Below are 18015 nucleotides of genomic sequence, written 5' to 3'. Positions count from 1 at the left end.
GAAAAACCTACCGAAGATAGACATGAATATACAAAGTTTTCATTCAGTTTACATTTTTAGCTAACGACACAAAACGAACACTTGGCGACTCAGATATGTTCTTTCTAAAAGTTAAAACTAAATGTCATTTTAAACAATGTTGATACTGTGAGTGTTCAACCAGCTTTTAAAAGTATTAGTTATCCAACCATGTTTTGTACTAGTTAATAGGATATTCATACCACGATAAAATATTGAATTTATAAACAAAGTTTCATGAAACTACACAGTAAAACTGTTCAAGACTCAAATAAAATCAAAACATGAACAAACAGTCTTTACTGAAGTAGTATTGAAGCTACTTATCGTGTGATTTAGTTATATATTTAATTTTAGTTTATTATTATGTATCTCTATAAGTTATTAACTTCTGGTCAAACTTTGGTAATGGTTTATCACTTGACACCAAACATAAACAGCAACGTTTGAAGTAGTGCCTTAGCGGAGCTAATTATGGCATTTCATTGGTTAAAAACATTTTTAGGGAGGGGTGTTGAAAGTTTTGTTCAAAAACGGTACATTAGTTTTTAAATGTAACGGATGGTTGTTTTGTATAACGTAAATACAGTATAAACAGTTGTGTCTTTATTATCATTTTATTGATACCATTGGTTGAATGTTTAACATAGCGAATTTTATTACCTTTACTCTATACTTTTAGTATAGTGATTATTTTCCATTGTTAGCCTTCGGTGAATGTATTTTTGACTAATCTAAATCATCTGAACGAAATATCGTTAAATGTTATGGTACCAAACTGATAAAGTTATGGACTATAAACCTTAGAAGTGTTTAATTAGCTCTTCTGATTACCAGGTTACTGTCCTATCCATCTCTAAGTAGGTGGCGTGCTCTGATTAGAATATAATATTAACAATATAGAAACATGTAATATTTACAGCAATCAAATAGTCTTTATTTCTAATGCTTTTGACAATTAATCTTTTATACACCAGCCTTTGAAATCTTATTTTGACATTGGTGTCTGATTTGAACCCAGTCGATCAAATTTGCGATCTTTAGCTAAAAATAAAAAATAAGAAATGATCATGAGATCAGTAGAGCTATCAATAATATCAGATAGATTGAATTTAAACATTTTATAGTATGATATACACAGATCAAAATATAAATAAAACATAAATCTAACCTGACTGAGGTGTAATAGTCTCACACTATCCAGAAGTTGGGTGGTTACGTTCTTAAAGGAACGGGATTGTAACCTAAAAACAAAAGACTATGGTTACATAAATCTATGATAACAATACAAAGAATGTTATAAAGATATATCTATATCTTAACTGTAAACAGAGAATATGAAAAGAATTACATGTTAAAAACAAGTCATGACAAAGTGAACATAAAATGTAATAATCATAAACCAATACAAAGTAATCGTGTGATAATTATATCTTGTGATTAATTTTTATGTAATAACATTCGTCACATTACTGTAACAACTTATAACTACATTTTTCAATTTCTAGGTTTTATATGAATACTAACAATGACCAGACGTGCAAGGAAATATAAGGCGTAAGATTCAGTCTTAAATTTCGTTATGGACCAACATACATGAAAGATGTTATTAACTGTTAGCCACAACAAAAATGTTCATGTATATCAAACATATAACATGGCAAATACGTAACAACATCAAAACTCATGTACAAAACCCAACAACCGGTACTTTTAAAATATTTAGAGTGGACCGTCAGAATGTTGTTCAGTATAGACATCACATAGAGTTCACTTTAATGTAGTTTTAAGCACCTGGGCACTGTCCACCTAACATAATCATTATGAATTATTCTTATTGTGTTATAAAGTGAACATAGAAAGTGTTGCTTACTTTTGTATAGACTATTATTATGTACATATGTGTAATGGTGTTAAATATCATATTTTTAAGGTCATATCAAGACCATCCATGTGGTGCTAAATGTCATATTTTTAAGGTCATATCAAGACCATCTGTGGTCTTTTGTACTTGATGAGTATCGACGTCTAAAAATCGATGATTTAAAACTATTACTTAATAATAAAGAGAAATTATTTAAAATTAATATCCCCAATTAATAGAGCTTTCAACCATTCCAATAATTTAGTAGTCATAATAGTGCCATTACGATTACCCATAATTCCAGTTCATCAGAACTTGTTGAAGCCAAACAATTAATTTCATGATTCTTGAAAATGAGAAACAAATGAAAATTACTTTTTTGATTATTACTATTTTTCATTATTTTAACTACCCATGACGAGAGAATTACTATTTCAATGTTTTTAATTAATACAACCAAATAATTTTTAACACATTTATGATTACCAATTCTCAAACTGTCCTAATACGACAACCTTTCCATCCTAATGGTTCTCCTAGAAACGGGCTTATGACTGAACAACATAAAAATCTAAATGTAGTACAAACCGGGTGGATGGATAAAATCAAAGGGTTGTTATTTATGTGGTTCACACAAAGTTGACTAAGGTCACATACTTCAGTTTCAAGTAGCCCTCGAGTAGCTTTTTGCGAAATTCAAAAACAAACAAACAAACAATCACAAAGTTGATTAATGTCACATGTGAGATACTTCTGTTTTAAGACCTTTGTTATTTTTGATTGACATAAAGTAAATAGATGAAGGGAAGGTAAACAAAATTATTTAAAACTGGTGTTGACATGAGGGTTTAGTTTGTTTGTTGTTATGAGTATCGGGAAGAGTATGTTCTTTACACAACTGGTTGTCTGTGCTCTTCGCTCCACGGGTATCTAAACCAGGTTTCTAGTGTTGTAAGTTAACTGAAATACTATTGTACCACTGAGGGAGGGATTTCTCACAAATGTTTTTTTTTCATATGAGTGTATCGATTGTTGTTCAGTTTCTTAATTTCATCCATTAACATATATTATTTTTCTATAATCAGACATGCAGCAATACGAGAGTAGATTTCATGATAAGTAACATCAATGTTATCGTAACCACTTAGGCACGAGAATGTATAAGAATGGGGACATGATACAAAGGTAAATATTGACGTGAAGCCTTTAGTATCAGTGATTTATTATCACAGTGTGTTTTTGTATTAAAAGTACTTTTTACAGTGTCTTTAAAGAAATAATAAATTTCGCGACATGGCTTGACTTGGTGCTTAGGACGATAGATTTGCAACCTGTATGTCAAGGGCTCGAATTTCCATAACCGAACATATTTGCGCTTTCAAAAGTGGGGTGTTGTAACGTGAAGGTTAGCCTCACTATTCATATGTACAATAATAGTTGAAAAGTTGACAACTAAATGTTTTCCTTCTTGTCTGTTGCTTTTATATTACATATAATTAGCGCAAATATCCTGTGTAGCTTTATACAAATTTGAAAATTAATGAAACTAACATTCAGTTTATATATTGGTGTGTGTATATATACATATATAATAACATAATTATCATTGTCCTTCATAATTTCTTTCATCAGTCACTCCTCTAGTTTCTTTTCATTCTGAATTATTAAATAAAACTAAAAATATGTTATCGTTAACTTAGAAATAACAAACAACTAAATCAGTACAGATCAATAATATACGAGCTCAAAAACCCCTGTGTAACCTTATCACCTCAATGCTGATGCGCAATGTCCTTGACTTTTAATCCTAGTATAGCACGTGTGAGTATATATATATATATATATTTGTACAGAAGACGTGTTTTCAATCAGTGTGCTCTTTATGTTCTTTATTAGGAAGTTGTTTAACTATGGATCTTCCTGCATTACCATCCATCCTCCCTTGGTTTCTTTGCGCTGTTGCGGTGATCATCGGACTTTATAGGTGAATAAACAGTTTCTATGTAACTTTTGTTGAAGCCTGAATTCAACAGCTTTATACCATCGTTTTAAACAGTTTTATAAATTAAAATAGAATAAATTGTTTCGCTGAGTAATAAAATGTAGTTAATATTACAAACATAGAATTGATGTATAAACTTCTAGTTCTAAAAACCAGTGTCTGTAGATGGTTAGTTAGTTTCTTTTATATCTTATTATCTAGCTATCTCACCAGGAACTATGGCTTTTGGGAATCAAAAGGAATTCCTACGGTTAAAACAAAATTTCCTTTGGAGAATTTATGGAAAGGGTACAAAATGGTAAGTGGAAACATGTGACAACAAATTGTATGCAGATTAGAAGTTACCAGGGGGTTACTTTATTTCTATTAAGGGGTTGTCTGGTAAAGGGAGATAAAAGATGTCATGGGGATCTACCAATAAATTACTGAAACCAAATCTGGTACCGAATTTAATGTTTCTGGCTCTTTTACACTACAATGTTTTCAATTGTAACGGGAAGTGTAATGTAATATTGCTATTGTAGAATAGAGATAACAATAAAAAATGAAATTAAACTTTCTGGTGAGGAAGTTTATAAAAGGTCAATCGTATTATTCGGTTATACACGAGTGGCCGAAGTGTTGGCTGTCAGTGTTGTTGTCTGGGTTCCTTTCTCTTTTGTGAAACTTGTACGTTTTGGATGGCTGGGTGCAATTGTATCTGTTCAAACTAAAGTACTTTTGATTAAGATTTATGAAAATTATTAATTTTTCTGAACGCTGAAAACTTTAAGTAGAACATTATATCACTTTTGTTTTTCTAGCCTCTCCATATTTTGGAACAAGATAATTATGTGAAATATGGACGACTATACGGGTAAGCATTGTATTAGTAATCATACCATAATATAAATCTTGTTTATGTTATACGGAATTTTTTTGTTTTATTTCGCGATATGCGAATTTACACTTCATGAATTCTTATTCTGTATGTATGTAGATTTGCAATATGGGTCACGAATTTTCCATTTCTGATATGGTTACCACTAGGGAGAACTTTCTATTTTTCAATTCTCAATGTGCAGATATGACGTCATGAATACGTCACACGCGGATCTAATGCACTGTCCCCATCTATGTAAATATAATAGTTCTGTCTGTTGTATGCCCATGTAAATACTTCGCAGAGAGTGGATGGATCTTCACTAAAATTGACGTGGAGGATCATTAAATGCAGGTTGAAATACACATAGGTCTTCAAGTTTTTCATTCCTCGGTTTCATTAAGGTTCTTGCGGGATTTTTGCTCCACCATATCACTTAGAGTTTATGGATCTTCATCAAATTTTGGACGAAGGTTTGCTGGGTCCATGAGGAGAAACCCACCAGTAAAGCGGTAAGTCTACAGATTTACAACGCTATAATCAGGGGTTCGATTCTCTTCGGTGGATTCAGTAGATAGCCCGATGTGCTTTGCTATAAGAAAACACACACGCTCACCCACTCACACCATAGGATACACCTCAGTCATTTTAACAAAAATAGCTAAAATAATGAATAGCACTAAGAGATTGAAATTGCCCATAAAATGTTTTGAAAACAGCATTGGATTTCATGCAAAACACAGTAAGTTAAACGTTCCTGAAATGTTACTTGGGAAACACAAGACTTTCTATACATCACAAATATGAACTATGTACTTTTGTTACACTACTGTTACTTCTGAGGAAGGTTACAGGTCTGTTTTCTGGGTCTTATTATTTCTGAGATTTTATAATTGTGTCATGAACTGTATTTGTTCGAAGTTGTCTCTTGCATTATAATTAAAATCCATGTATACCCACTCACCCCAAAAACACAAAAGTGTAAGCCTGTAATTCTTTTACAGGGCATGGTGAACGGATAAAGTTGGAATGGGCAGCAAGGGATTAGTTTGTAGTTACACTTGATAAGAAAGTTCTGGTTAATTAATCTACAGAAGTCGCTCTTGTTGAAAGAACGACGTTTCGCAACGACTTCAAGCAAACTTTCACACAGACAGTCAGTTCGTTTGCTACTTGTTTGGTTGTTTTTGACAATCATTATTCAGTTTATATACGGCATACTATAATTGTATACCTCTTTACAATATTATGTGAACAATTACTGTAAACAACATTGGGTAACTGATCACATATCAGTATAAATATATAGAAAAATAATATTCTACCTAAAGTAATAACCAAACTTAATATGAACTGGAACCCTTGTCTCATACCTTAGTGAAGGAACGGCTATGTGTGTGTCCCTAACATTCAAAAGTGAACTTCAGTCATTAGTTTATAAAGATTATTTTGTATTTACATTTTCAGGAAAATGACGAGTTATTATTTTTTATTAAAGTTGTTATAAAAAACAACATTCAATAATGGAATATTTTTGTACTGAAAATATTTCTTAAACCTTAGAATGAGAATACCTAATCCATTATTTGTTATAATTCTATTTTGAGTGTAGTTTTATATATTTTATTGCTCCCGACCGGTTGTTCAGCTGTAAATTAGGGGACTTTCCACACTAAAAGCCGGGTTTTGATAACTGGGGAGACCATAGCACAAATAAACTCTTGTGTAGCTATACACCAAACAACAATAAAAAAGGGAACAAATAACAACAACATAAAATGTCTTTTTCGTTCTGCCTGGTTTCTATACAATGGGCTAAATGTGCTCCGCCCTGATCGGTATCCAAACCTGGTTTTTACTATTGCAAGTCAACATGTTACTTGTGGGCCGAAATTAATGGACGTTAAATTTTTAACTTGAAACAAATTACACTACTACTTGTGTTTAAATTATCAACAACCACTTAATTTAGTGAAACACGCCCGATTTGTTTTTGTTTCTTTGTTTTGGAATTTCGCGCAAAGCTACTCCAAGGCTATCTGCGCTAGCCGTTTCTAATTTAGCAGTGTAAGAGTAGAGGGAAGGCAGCTAGTCATCACCATTCACCGCCTACTCTTGGGCTTCTCTTTTACCAACGAAGAGTGTGATTGACCCTCATGTTATAACGCCCCCACGGTTGAAAAAGCGAAATGTTTGGTGCGACCCTTAACCCACCTAGTCAAGCCAAGCCCAAAACGCCCGAATGATCAAAGTCACTTGTGTTTGTTTCAAATTACAAAACACAATAGCCTGAGTTCTTTATTTTACTAAAAAAAATCCTGCTTTATTGAATGAAACTTATAAACATCACCTTAGCGATGAAAGAACTGATATTTTCCATTCACACATTAACAAAAAACGAGATAAAAAAAATACAATACGATTTTTTCAAGCAGTCGATGATCTCCTGACTGACACTCTGGATAGAAAAAAAATGTGGTCTTGTCGCTCAGGGCTTATCTCTATCGAAGTATTAGGTTATTACAAGATAAAAATATCTATAGGTCGAACACAGAGCATACACGAGTGAAAACATTGTCACTTCACATTGGTTTTCACCCCCACTACCCAGTGAAACAGCAGTACGACTTTGGACTTAGAACACAAGAAACTGGGTTTCGACACTCTTGGTGGGTATACCACAGATAACACATTGTGCAGCTTTGGATAACCCATTGTGAAGCTTTATCATTGACGTAATTGATTTGTCCAAGCTTTGCAATATAGATATATTTACAAGGAAAATTTGATGGTGAATCCAATTAACTGGAATCATTCACATAACCCACACGGTGCTTTCTGATAAATTGCAAACAATCTCAATCAAATAAAATCCTTCCCAAAAAAGACCAAAGTTACCAAATGAAAATACTAATATATTTCATTTCATTGTAATTTCTGGCTGTTGTAACATGGTTTGTTTAACCAAGTATCCAAAATTACTTTAATATAAGATGTTCCAACGTGTATTGCTGGAGCTTTTCGACCTTTTCATGTGAAATTTACATTTGTAGACAACCAATGAATTACAATAACACAATGTCCCAAACAACTGTCTTTGCTGCAAGCACTTACTAGAATTTCTGAATGACATAATAATTATACCGACTTGTGTATCCATAGATGTTATCAGATGACATCATGTTTAATTAACTAGCCAGTTAGTGCACCCAGAAATAAGACTTATTATACATTATGTCATTAAATAGAGTTTTTAAAAAAATAATAATTATCTAAAAAGTATTAATATTACGTTAATGATTATTCTTTACAAAGAATGTCGGTTACTAAAGTAATTTAATGCTTTAACTACTCGTAGTGTCATGGTGACCCTAATGACCTGTTGAACTCACTATTCCCCTCCCATTATTGTACAAAGTGGTTTTTACCTTTGTAAATGCTCTTCGAAACAGACGATGACGTATGCTGCATTGTATAATTGTAACAAACTTTAACATTTTTATCTGAATTTGAACCGTAAATCATGTTTTTGTCTCTGTATCGTACCCCGGCAGCTTACTTGACATCAAACAAATAAGAAGTGAATCATAAACACAATAAAAGGGAATAAAAGATTTTGTTTCGTTTCTTTACTCTTAGTTGGTTTGTTTTACCTTTTTATTTCTTTTACTATCAGTGTTCTATTTCTTCTCTACATAATTTTTCCGAAATTTCTGTTCCTATGGATAATTTTAAATTTATATGCTGGACATCATTGTGACTCCAAACAAACCAAATCTTTCTGTGGGTACCCTGTAAATGCAATCTTAATTTGTCTTAAAATTAATAATCATCCATTAGTGTTATTTAATAGAAGAACCTTACTATTCATTACAGGTTCTATGATGGAACACAACCAGTTCTATCTCTTGCAGAACCACATTTACTGAAGACCATGTTAGTAAAAGATTTCCATATTTTCACAGAACGAAGAGTAAGTCACATAGTTTTATTTCAGTCTTGTATAAACATACACACGATTCCATCCTGATTTTAATAACAATATTATATTATAGTGGTACATTCACTGAATAATTTGGATTTACATTCAAAACAACAAATTTCTGTTCTTGACAAAAGTAGAAAGAAGATAAAACAAACAAACAATTCGTCTTACAAAACAACAAATCATGTTTATAATAATAATATGAAAACTATAATATTTCTTTTCACACATACAAATATTGCAAGATATCGTAATAACCAATTAGTGAAAATAAGAATAAATGCAAAGTAAGAATGTTTTACATAGTTAACTTTTCAAATTTCCGTAACAGACGACATCATAAATTTGGCTGATTTTACAAATTTTATAAATTTTTTGAAATCAGTTACTAAGCAATTGTAAATGTCTTTTGCATTTACGTCATATTGTGTTACGTCAACACAAGCAAATTTACTACAGTTTTAAGACACATGCTTTACTGAGACTGAAGATTGCTATTGATTACTTTGATGTGTCAGAGCATCGCAAAGTGTGTGGAATGTTTGTGCCATCTGATAAACAGGAATACATTATTTTGCTGGTGGTAAAGAAATTTAAAACGTGATAATGGTATTCTGCTTTTCAAAAGTTAAGTTGTTGCATACATGTTAGTTACATAAATTCTGTGGTAAGAACACATTATTTGACAAGTTAATATATACAGCTTTCTTCCTATAAGTTGTTATTGGGTCAGCTGATACGTACAAACAATGTAATAAAATCAGTCGTACATTATCAGAACGATGTTCCATTTCCCGTGATGTCCTTAAAAATAACTACGATAACCATGACCTCTCGCTATAAGAAGTTACAAACTTTTGTTAAGGACCGTGAAGTCTGTCTTGGACTCCACAGATTGACAAAATATCTGTAGATCATCTTACTGCACGAGATCATCAGCTTCTAAACCCATATTTAACCAACTATCGGACACAAAAGTTCCATTGAAGAACTGTAAATGTCCGTGGACAACTGTGATTTGTTTACTTCGGATATCGTTCTTAACAAAACAATCATTGATTTAGAATTGTCGCTGGAACTTTGTTAGCCTTTGTTAACTCGCAGATGTTGTGAGAACTATCATAAAATGCAGATCTTAAATAATATATATTAATAACTTTTGGACTTTCAAGTGCTTTATACATCCATATCAATATTGTCTATACACAGTGTTGTTTTTGGACTAGGACTTTAACTTCGGACACTCGATAGCAGACAACATGCTTTTCGTTTTAGAAGGAGATTCCTGGAAGCGAGTCCGAACCATCGTTACACCTGCTTTCACTTCGGGAAAAATGCGTAAGGTATGGTATCTTATATTTATGGCAAAACTGTTTAGACTAGGTACCGCCGTCCCTATTTTATGACTACCCACCAGAGGGAAGAGAGCCACTTAGAAGCACCTATCATCTACGTTAAGGAATTGTCTGTTACAACGCAGCTATAGCTTATAGAGTATGAAATATTTTGCATTATTACAGAAAATCGAACCCGATCACCAACTAAGAAACCAGTACAGAGGTATTTTGCTCCCTTTTGATATTACCCAACATAGCTGACAGTGTTTTAGGTGTAAGATCATATCATTATAAGGGTTTTATTTTATAACTAATTTTAAACCCAGTCTTCATGAAGAATAAACAAAGATGAAATTGGTTGAAACTGTCTGGTATAGCGTGACTCTTATGGTGGAAGTCTTGGAGGAATAATCTACAAAAGTAGCACCCATGAAAAAAACGTTGTTTCAAAAGTCGGAACTAAAGATGGAAGAGACAGATCACGCTGAACTAAACACTTTCTGACACTTTCATCTTTGGTTGTTCGTAACGAAAGGATTTGTTTTCAGTATGGGCCCTACAAGGTGAGGTGGTTAAAGCAATATACCCGTGATGTAAGGGACATGAGTTCGAATCCGTGTTTCCTCAAACATGTTTGCCCTATCATTCACGATGGCGTTATTGTGTGACAGTCAATCCCACTATTCGTTTGTAAAAGTGTAGCCCAGGCGTTGGCGGTTCGTTATCAAGACTACCTGTCTTCCCTCTAGCCCTACCCTTGTGGAGAAATACGGAAAATATTATTTCAGTTTTGAGTTAAAGGTTCGATCCAAAGATTTCAACAGAACAGATGATCCAGTAAATGTGTATGTGCTTGTCAACAATCAATCTTTGTTTTATTTTAACCAACATATTTGTTATTGTTATACCATCATCTCTCCAACATTTCTCTCAGGAAAAATGTTTGGCATTTGCGAAATAAAAGGGGAGTTCAAAATTAAGACAGCTAGCGCATGTAGTCTTCGTGATTTTGGATCAAGTACGTTAAATGTAATTAAAAAGATGTAAATACTAAACCTCTGTGACAACTATAATAGTTACTGATAATGACAGTGTAAATCAAATATTGGGTTTGTCACTTACAACAGTGAAATTTTTAATCATATAATTTAACGAACTCCGCCAGTACAGCGGTATGTCTTCGGATTTACAACGCTATAATGAGGGATTCGATTCCTCTCGGTAGGCTCAGAAGATAGCCCGATGTGGCTTTGCTATAAGAAAACACACAAACGCATCATATAATTTAAAGTTGCTAAGTGATTAAAACAAAATCTAAAGAGGTTAACCGTATGTATTTAGTTTATGTAATACTTGTAAAGTTATTACATCATGAGTAAAATTACTACAACCTCTGATTAACTGCACGAATTGTTATTCTTATTACAAGTAATAATTAATGAGTAATACCAGATGTTTGTTTGTTTCTTTGTTTTGGAATTTCGCACAAAGCTACTCTAGAGCTATCTGTGCTAGCCGTCGCTAATTTAGCAGTGTAAGACTAGAGGGAAGGCAGCTAGTCATCACCACCCACCGCCAACTCTTGGGCTACTCTTTTACCAACGAATAGTGGGATTGACCGTCACATTATAACGCCCCCAGAGATGGGAGAGCGATCATGTTTGGCGCGACTCGGGCGCGAACCCGCGACCCTCAGATTACGAAGCGCACGCCTTAACGCGCTAGGCCATTCCAAGCCAATACCATATGTATAATAACAATAGGTCTCAGAGAAGGTGTCGGTAAAATAAATATTTATGTACGTAAAGCACACAATGTATAAATTGTAAGATAAATTATAAGGTTGTATTATTATTGTCTGAAGGTAACAATGGCAATGAAAGATAATTATTACACTTATAATAATGTTAAACATCTTTGATGTTGTTTATACTTCATATAATTAGTATTAGAAATGTATTACTGTAAATATAGTTCTTTAGTTTACCGTATTTGTTTCTTTATAGATGCAAAGTTTAGTGCTTGAGTGTGCTGACACATTAACTGAAAACTTTCTAAAGGCTGCAGAAGATGGAAAATCTATTGACTGTAAAGGGTAAGATGTTGGAGATAATTATATACTAAAGATAATTTATTGTTCGTACTTTATCATTATGTGCTATAATTGTTAAAATGTACACATTTGCAACATAAACTTTAACTATGTTTGTACACATTTAAACATACAAAGGATTGTGTACATTATATGGAAACAGTTTTAGAAATTCACCATACAGTCCATGTCATCAGGTCTAGTCATGCTTTATCTAATAACCACACCCCTCGATAGCAGCCACGCAGATCAGTTTCCACATTAATACGTTCAGTAGTAAGAGTGTCATGTCCTAAGCTCACCATTCCTCTCTAACTGCTTTGCATAATCCATGTAGGAGGAGAGTTTTAAGTACACGTTTGAATATTCAAATTGCTCTGAAATATATAGATAGTAACTTAAACAAATTGTTCCTTCAAAAATATCATAAAATCTGGTTTCCTTCTCTGTCTGTTTAAGGTGCACAACTGTTGAATGGATGTGATGTGAATGTAGCTTTTGTTTTCGTGACTTATGTCACTTTCTGAAACTTAAATCCTAATTTATTATTTCGCGTAAAATTTCTGGGGCGTGTGAACATCTGCTTCTTACCCATGTATTCATGTATTCTGATCTATGATACGACTTGTTTCAGATGTATTTTTCTCGATGGTTTTGGTGTCCTAAGTTGACCCATATTGCTTTATTTTTCATTTCCATTACGAACAAGGTATATTGCTGTTTTGAAAATTCTAAATATCCGATCTAATCTAGTGGCTCAGCTGAAAGTAAGCAGGCATAAAATTCTAAAATTTTAGTTTTGATACCCTGCACGTAATATTATATATATGACACGAAAGTAACTTTGAACTATAAGAATACATTTAGCTCATAATTCTTTTGGACTTGTATGCACCGAGTGTAGTAGAATAATCTCATTTGACACTTGTTTAGTGATGTGACATGGTCGATTAACGTTTAAACATCTTAATGTACGTCCAAATACTACTATATAATCTATACTAACTCGTCTCCATGTTAACTGTATAAACACCGCAACTCCTAATTTGTGACACACATTTCAAAAGTGATATTTTGGTATCTTAAAACTAAAAAAATCTCACAACCACCTATAAGCTATACTCGTTTGTCATAACACTAACTGCCATCAAATCACTGTTAATGTTTGGCATGTTCTCTTTAATACATGTTTGAGAATCATAAGTAACATGCAGTGCTTAATACTTCACAAATAAGGAAAACAATCACCTCTTTTGTTCCCAATTAATAGCAATCTAAACGTTAAGTTTTTGTTTAATTAATAGTATGTAATTCTTTTACATCGACAATTGACTTTTACTGTTCTGATATATTATGTTTTGTTATTATTATTATTAATTACAAAATTGAAACAAAACCTGACTGTGTGTACAAAGATCAATGTAGTGGGTGACTTACTGGGGGTGGGGTTGGTTAGCCACCCTCTTTTAATATTGTTTTTAAAACGTTGTTACATTCATTCATGTAATCTTTAAAATGTGTCTGTGGAATCTTACCATATGATTCTGGTTTTTCAAGAGCGTTAAAAGCTAGCTGCTTTTGTCTCTAGTCTGCGAGTTCAACATTAGGGAACGACTAACTCATATACAACTTGAGAAGCTTGAAATAAATATATGGAATAACAAATATTTTTTAGTTGTTATTCCAATTAAACAATGATTGTTTTAACTTTGGTTCAGTTTAATGTTTAAGGAACGTACATAAGCTAAATTACATTTAGAATAGGTATCTATGACAATTAAACTGTAGAATACACTGACCATTTAGATAATTATTATTTATTTACAATTATATGAATTTGAACATTATATTTTCCTTAAACTTTTTTCCCATAACAGGAAACGAAATGAACAGCACCTTTTAGACAGTTTGTATTTATCGGAATTTTTTAGTGATTTATTTTCAGAAGTCATAAGTGCTGTGCAATATTGAACAATAGATGGCGCGTTTCTCCCAATAATTGTGAGTAGGTTTCACACAGAACCCCATGTATCTTGAAATTACATTGTTTAAAACTGTATATAAACACACACACAAAATAACATGATGATCTGTAACTGTGTCGATTATAAGAAGACATTAATCCATTGGCTGAGGCTGTACGATAAAAGAATTTTCATTTAAAAATTAGCAGAGGAAGTGTTAATTTAGAAAAGTCCTGTACCAATCATTCTGAGTGACATTTTTAGCATGAGTAAATTTTGTACCAGTTTGGTTTCAAAAATGTTGTCGTCAGAGCAAAGATGGACCCGAGTTCACTATTCTTTTACTCACCGGCTGTGAGAGGTAATTTTTTGGGTAAAACAGCTTTAATAGTTTCTTACATATATTTTTATTAGCATTATTAATTTATTTCCCTTCAAAAAGTTCATGTTCACAAATAATTAAAGATTTTTTTGTTTTCTTTTTCCTCCAGTTATTTTGGTGCGTTCACCATGGATGTGATTGCCAGCTGTGCTTTTGGAACTAAAACAAATGCTCTGAGAAACCCTGACAGTGCTTTTACTCAATTTGCCAAAGAAGCTTTTAGTTCTCCCAACAGATGGCGGTTTTTATTTGCATGTGAGTAAGAGTGAGAATTTTTGAGTAAGAATTAACTTTGTGTTAAGCATAGCTTTCAAACAGGATCTCTCTCTCAATCAGAATCACATTAGAGGCATGGATAGCATGTAAAATTGCCGTGATTTATTGGACTTGGGGGCCGTTATAATGTTAACGGTCAATCCCACTATTCACTAGTAAAAGAGTAGCCCAAGAGTTGGCGATGGGTAGTGATGATTAGCTGCCTTTCTTCTAGTCTTCCACTGTTATTTAATATTTACTGGCCTGAAAAAAACAACACATTTCCTCGTGTTCCGGGAGATTTACAGTTTTCTGAAATGTGCAAAACTCCCTCTGATATTACATTTAAAATCCTTACTAAGTAATACTCAAAATCTATTATACGTATTTTTTAGTTGTTAAATAAAACTTTTATAATTATGTAAATTTATAAAAAGTACATGTAATATCTGAAATATAATAAAATAATATATTGTTTAAGTTACACAATAACATTTTAAAGAATTACCTTTTTTCTTTTAGTTGCCTTCCCTGGTATCATGAAACTGTTCAAAATCCCCGCGAATGACCCATCAGGTATGGAGTTTTTCAAGGAGTTTACTCTCAAGATAATTGACCAACGTAAACACAATCCTGAGGTAATTAATATTTAACCTCTGTTTTGTAAAGGCGTGTAATAGTATTATTATGTGTTTTAAAATTATAATAATAAAAAAATACATTTATTCAACATTAGTTAATAATTTCACATGTTTTTCTTCAATAACGAAAGGTTTCCGATGATTTCAGACAAAGAGAATAGACTTCCTACAGTTGCTTCTAGAGACCATGGACAACAAACTGCAGAACTCCAAAGAGGACATTAAAAATGTCAACAATTATGGATACGAAGAAGAAAACTTTAAATTCTTCAACAACAAGTTACAAAATAAATGTGAGGAAATTTAAAAATGTGATTAGACTTGACGTAGAGAATCAAATGTAATAGTTTGAGTTTTGTTTTCACGAGTTCTAAAACACATTTTGACAACCGTTAAAACTGTTATTTGTACGATCTAACTGAAGATTGTAATAACTTACCGAAAGTTTGAAATCTTCATGACTAGGTCACTGTTTTACTGAATTTGTGGCGACAGTAAACATTTAGTAGTCATGGAAATCACAATTAAGTTTTGTTATATGAATCTAAAGAAGGTTTTATTGTAACAGTGAAACTGACACTTTAACTTTTACTTTATGAAGACAAAGAAAGTATTACTTTAATTGTGAAACTGTCTCCTTTAACTTCTGTTATATGAACCTTAAGAAGATTGTGCTCTAATTCCCAGACTTTGTTTTTAATGTAAAGTCTCTTAAAGATATAATATAATATTTGAGAGAAGTATAATGTTCCAGATTTTTATAATCTTCCTATAATGTTTAGGGTCACATTGATCTGAATGAATTTTAAACAAACTGAAACATCGCGGAATTTATTAATTTAAAAAAAAATACATGATTTTTCGTGTTTTTTATATTCAGGAAGAGAAAATAATATAACCTTTTATGACAACAAATCGAAGATATGTTTAAATTCTTAGAAACCGTCTTGAATCCTGTGTGAAATGAAATAAAACGGAAGCAAGTTAAAAATAAGTAAAACTTATTTGTGAGATTTTGGTTTGAATAGTTAAAATTTGTTCATGTTAATCTTCGAGCATCCAAACCACGAAGTAAATTTTACGTCGAGTGAAGGTAGTTTCGAAAGGTAAAGAGCATTGTTAGCGACAGGAATAAAAACCCTCTTAAATTTTAACTTTTGATACAAAGGATATTTTAATAATTTAATTGTACAATGTTGTGACATAATATTGATAACTATTGATTATATTGTAATTTGTTTAGGTTTTATTTAGGTACACTTTTTTTTACTCTTTTCTTTTACGGAATAATTTGTTGTTAGACACAAAGCTACACAATGAGTTATCAAACCCTGAATGTTAGCATTATAAGTCTTTAATAAAAGTATTTATATTATATAACACATTCTACACCATCATTAGTTAACTAATCATGTTTCCAGCTGTACAAGTTCTAGCTAATTTAGTTAAGTTCTTGCTGATAAATTGAATTTATTAGTTTTACGCGTGAGAGAAAGTTCGAAATTAATTCGATTTATATATCTTTACGTTATTGAATTTGTTATCGAACATGAACAAATACACTTTACTATATAATTACTGTTCCAGATTTGACCCAAGACGAACTTGTAGCTCAATGCGTTGTATTCTTCTTGGCTGGTTACGAGACTACGGCTGGTGCTTTATCATACATTGTGTATCTGTTGGCTTTAAATCAGGATTGCCAAAATAAATTATATCAGGAAATTGATGAAACCTTACATTCACAGGTAAGCCTAAAATTTATTTTCAAGGCAGTAATGACAGGAATATATACTCTTCAAAACAAGAAACGCAAAAGGGATATATTTTTTATTTTAAAGAGAAATATATGTAATAACGTTACAAGCTCGGAGTATGTGATGTTACACGTGTTAAGGCACTGATTGTCAGCCCAAAATGACAATAAAAGTTGTGCACTTTGAAAACGGAGGAAAACATCGGATTTTTCGCCAAAACTCATGCGTGTCCAATAAATTTGTTTGAGAGATCTGCATGTTCTGCAAGTGCAACATGTGCAAAATCCCTATAAAAGTGACGGGATCTCGGTTTCCATAGCTCAGTGTTAAGCCACCGATACTCAATACAGTTACGCCAAGACTGACAGAAGCACAACGCAACAACGCCATTGGTCGCTTGGAAGCAGGCGAATCTCGATCAGATGTTGCCAGAGCTGTGAATGTCCACCAAAGCACCATCACAAGGCTATGGAATCGTCACCAACAACATGGATCAACTCGTGACCGTCCACGATCTGGCAGACCTCGTGTGCAGGATGTTGACAGATTTGGTGGTGGCAGCGTCATGATGTGGGCTGCCATCGCCTACAATGCTACCTTTTGCACATTTGAGGGAATCTTACGGCTTAACGATACGTCGACGAGATTCTTATGCCCCATGTGCAACTCATCATGGTGAACGTCAACGACGTTTTTCAACATAACAACGCCCGTCCTCACACAGCCCGACTCACCACTGTCTTCTTGAGACACCACAACATCAACGTTCTTCCCTGGCCCTCCAGATCACCAGCTTTAAACCCCATCGAACATCTTTGCGACGAGTTGGACCGACGTCTGCGACGGCGACAACCTC

At 32.9% G+C, this 18015-nt stretch overlaps 1 protein-coding gene and 1 long non-coding RNA gene across 2 annotated transcripts in view; one reads left to right on the top strand and one right to left on the bottom strand.

Annotated features, from left to right (window-relative positions):
- The window catches only part of LOC143247948 (cytochrome P450 3A8-like), a 64676-nt gene that overhangs the window by 40028 nt on the left and 6633 nt on the right, over positions 1–18015 (top strand). Inside the window, exons 3-11 of the mRNA XM_076496498.1 lie at positions 4086–4182; positions 4688–4740; positions 8623–8719; positions 9958–10074; positions 12075–12163; positions 14616–14761; positions 15284–15399; positions 15551–15695; positions 16990–17150. Of these exons, the coding sequence (XP_076352613.1) occupies positions 4086–4182; positions 4688–4740; positions 8623–8719; positions 9958–10074; positions 12075–12163; positions 14616–14761; positions 15284–15399; positions 15551–15695; positions 16990–17150 (1021 nt within the window). The remainder of the gene's footprint in view (positions 1–4085; positions 4183–4687; positions 4741–8622; positions 8720–9957; positions 10075–12074; positions 12164–14615; positions 14762–15283; positions 15400–15550; positions 15696–16989; positions 17151–18015) is intronic.
- Positions 221–2566, bottom strand: LOC143246586 (uncharacterized). Its single transcript, XR_013026050.1, has 2 exons — positions 2369–2566; positions 221–1262 (listed from the first exon to the last, which is right to left on the bottom strand). It is a non-coding gene; the product is annotated as an uncharacterized LOC143246586 (long non-coding RNA).

This window comes from Tachypleus tridentatus, chromosome 3 (assembly GCF_004210375.1).
Source record: "Tachypleus tridentatus isolate NWPU-2018 chromosome 3, ASM421037v1, whole genome shotgun sequence".
Taxonomy (NCBI): Eukaryota; Metazoa; Arthropoda; class Merostomata; order Xiphosura; family Limulidae; genus Tachypleus; species Tachypleus tridentatus.
The sequence above is the reverse complement of the archived record's forward strand: the minus strand, read 5'-3'. Positions and strand labels throughout refer to the sequence as shown.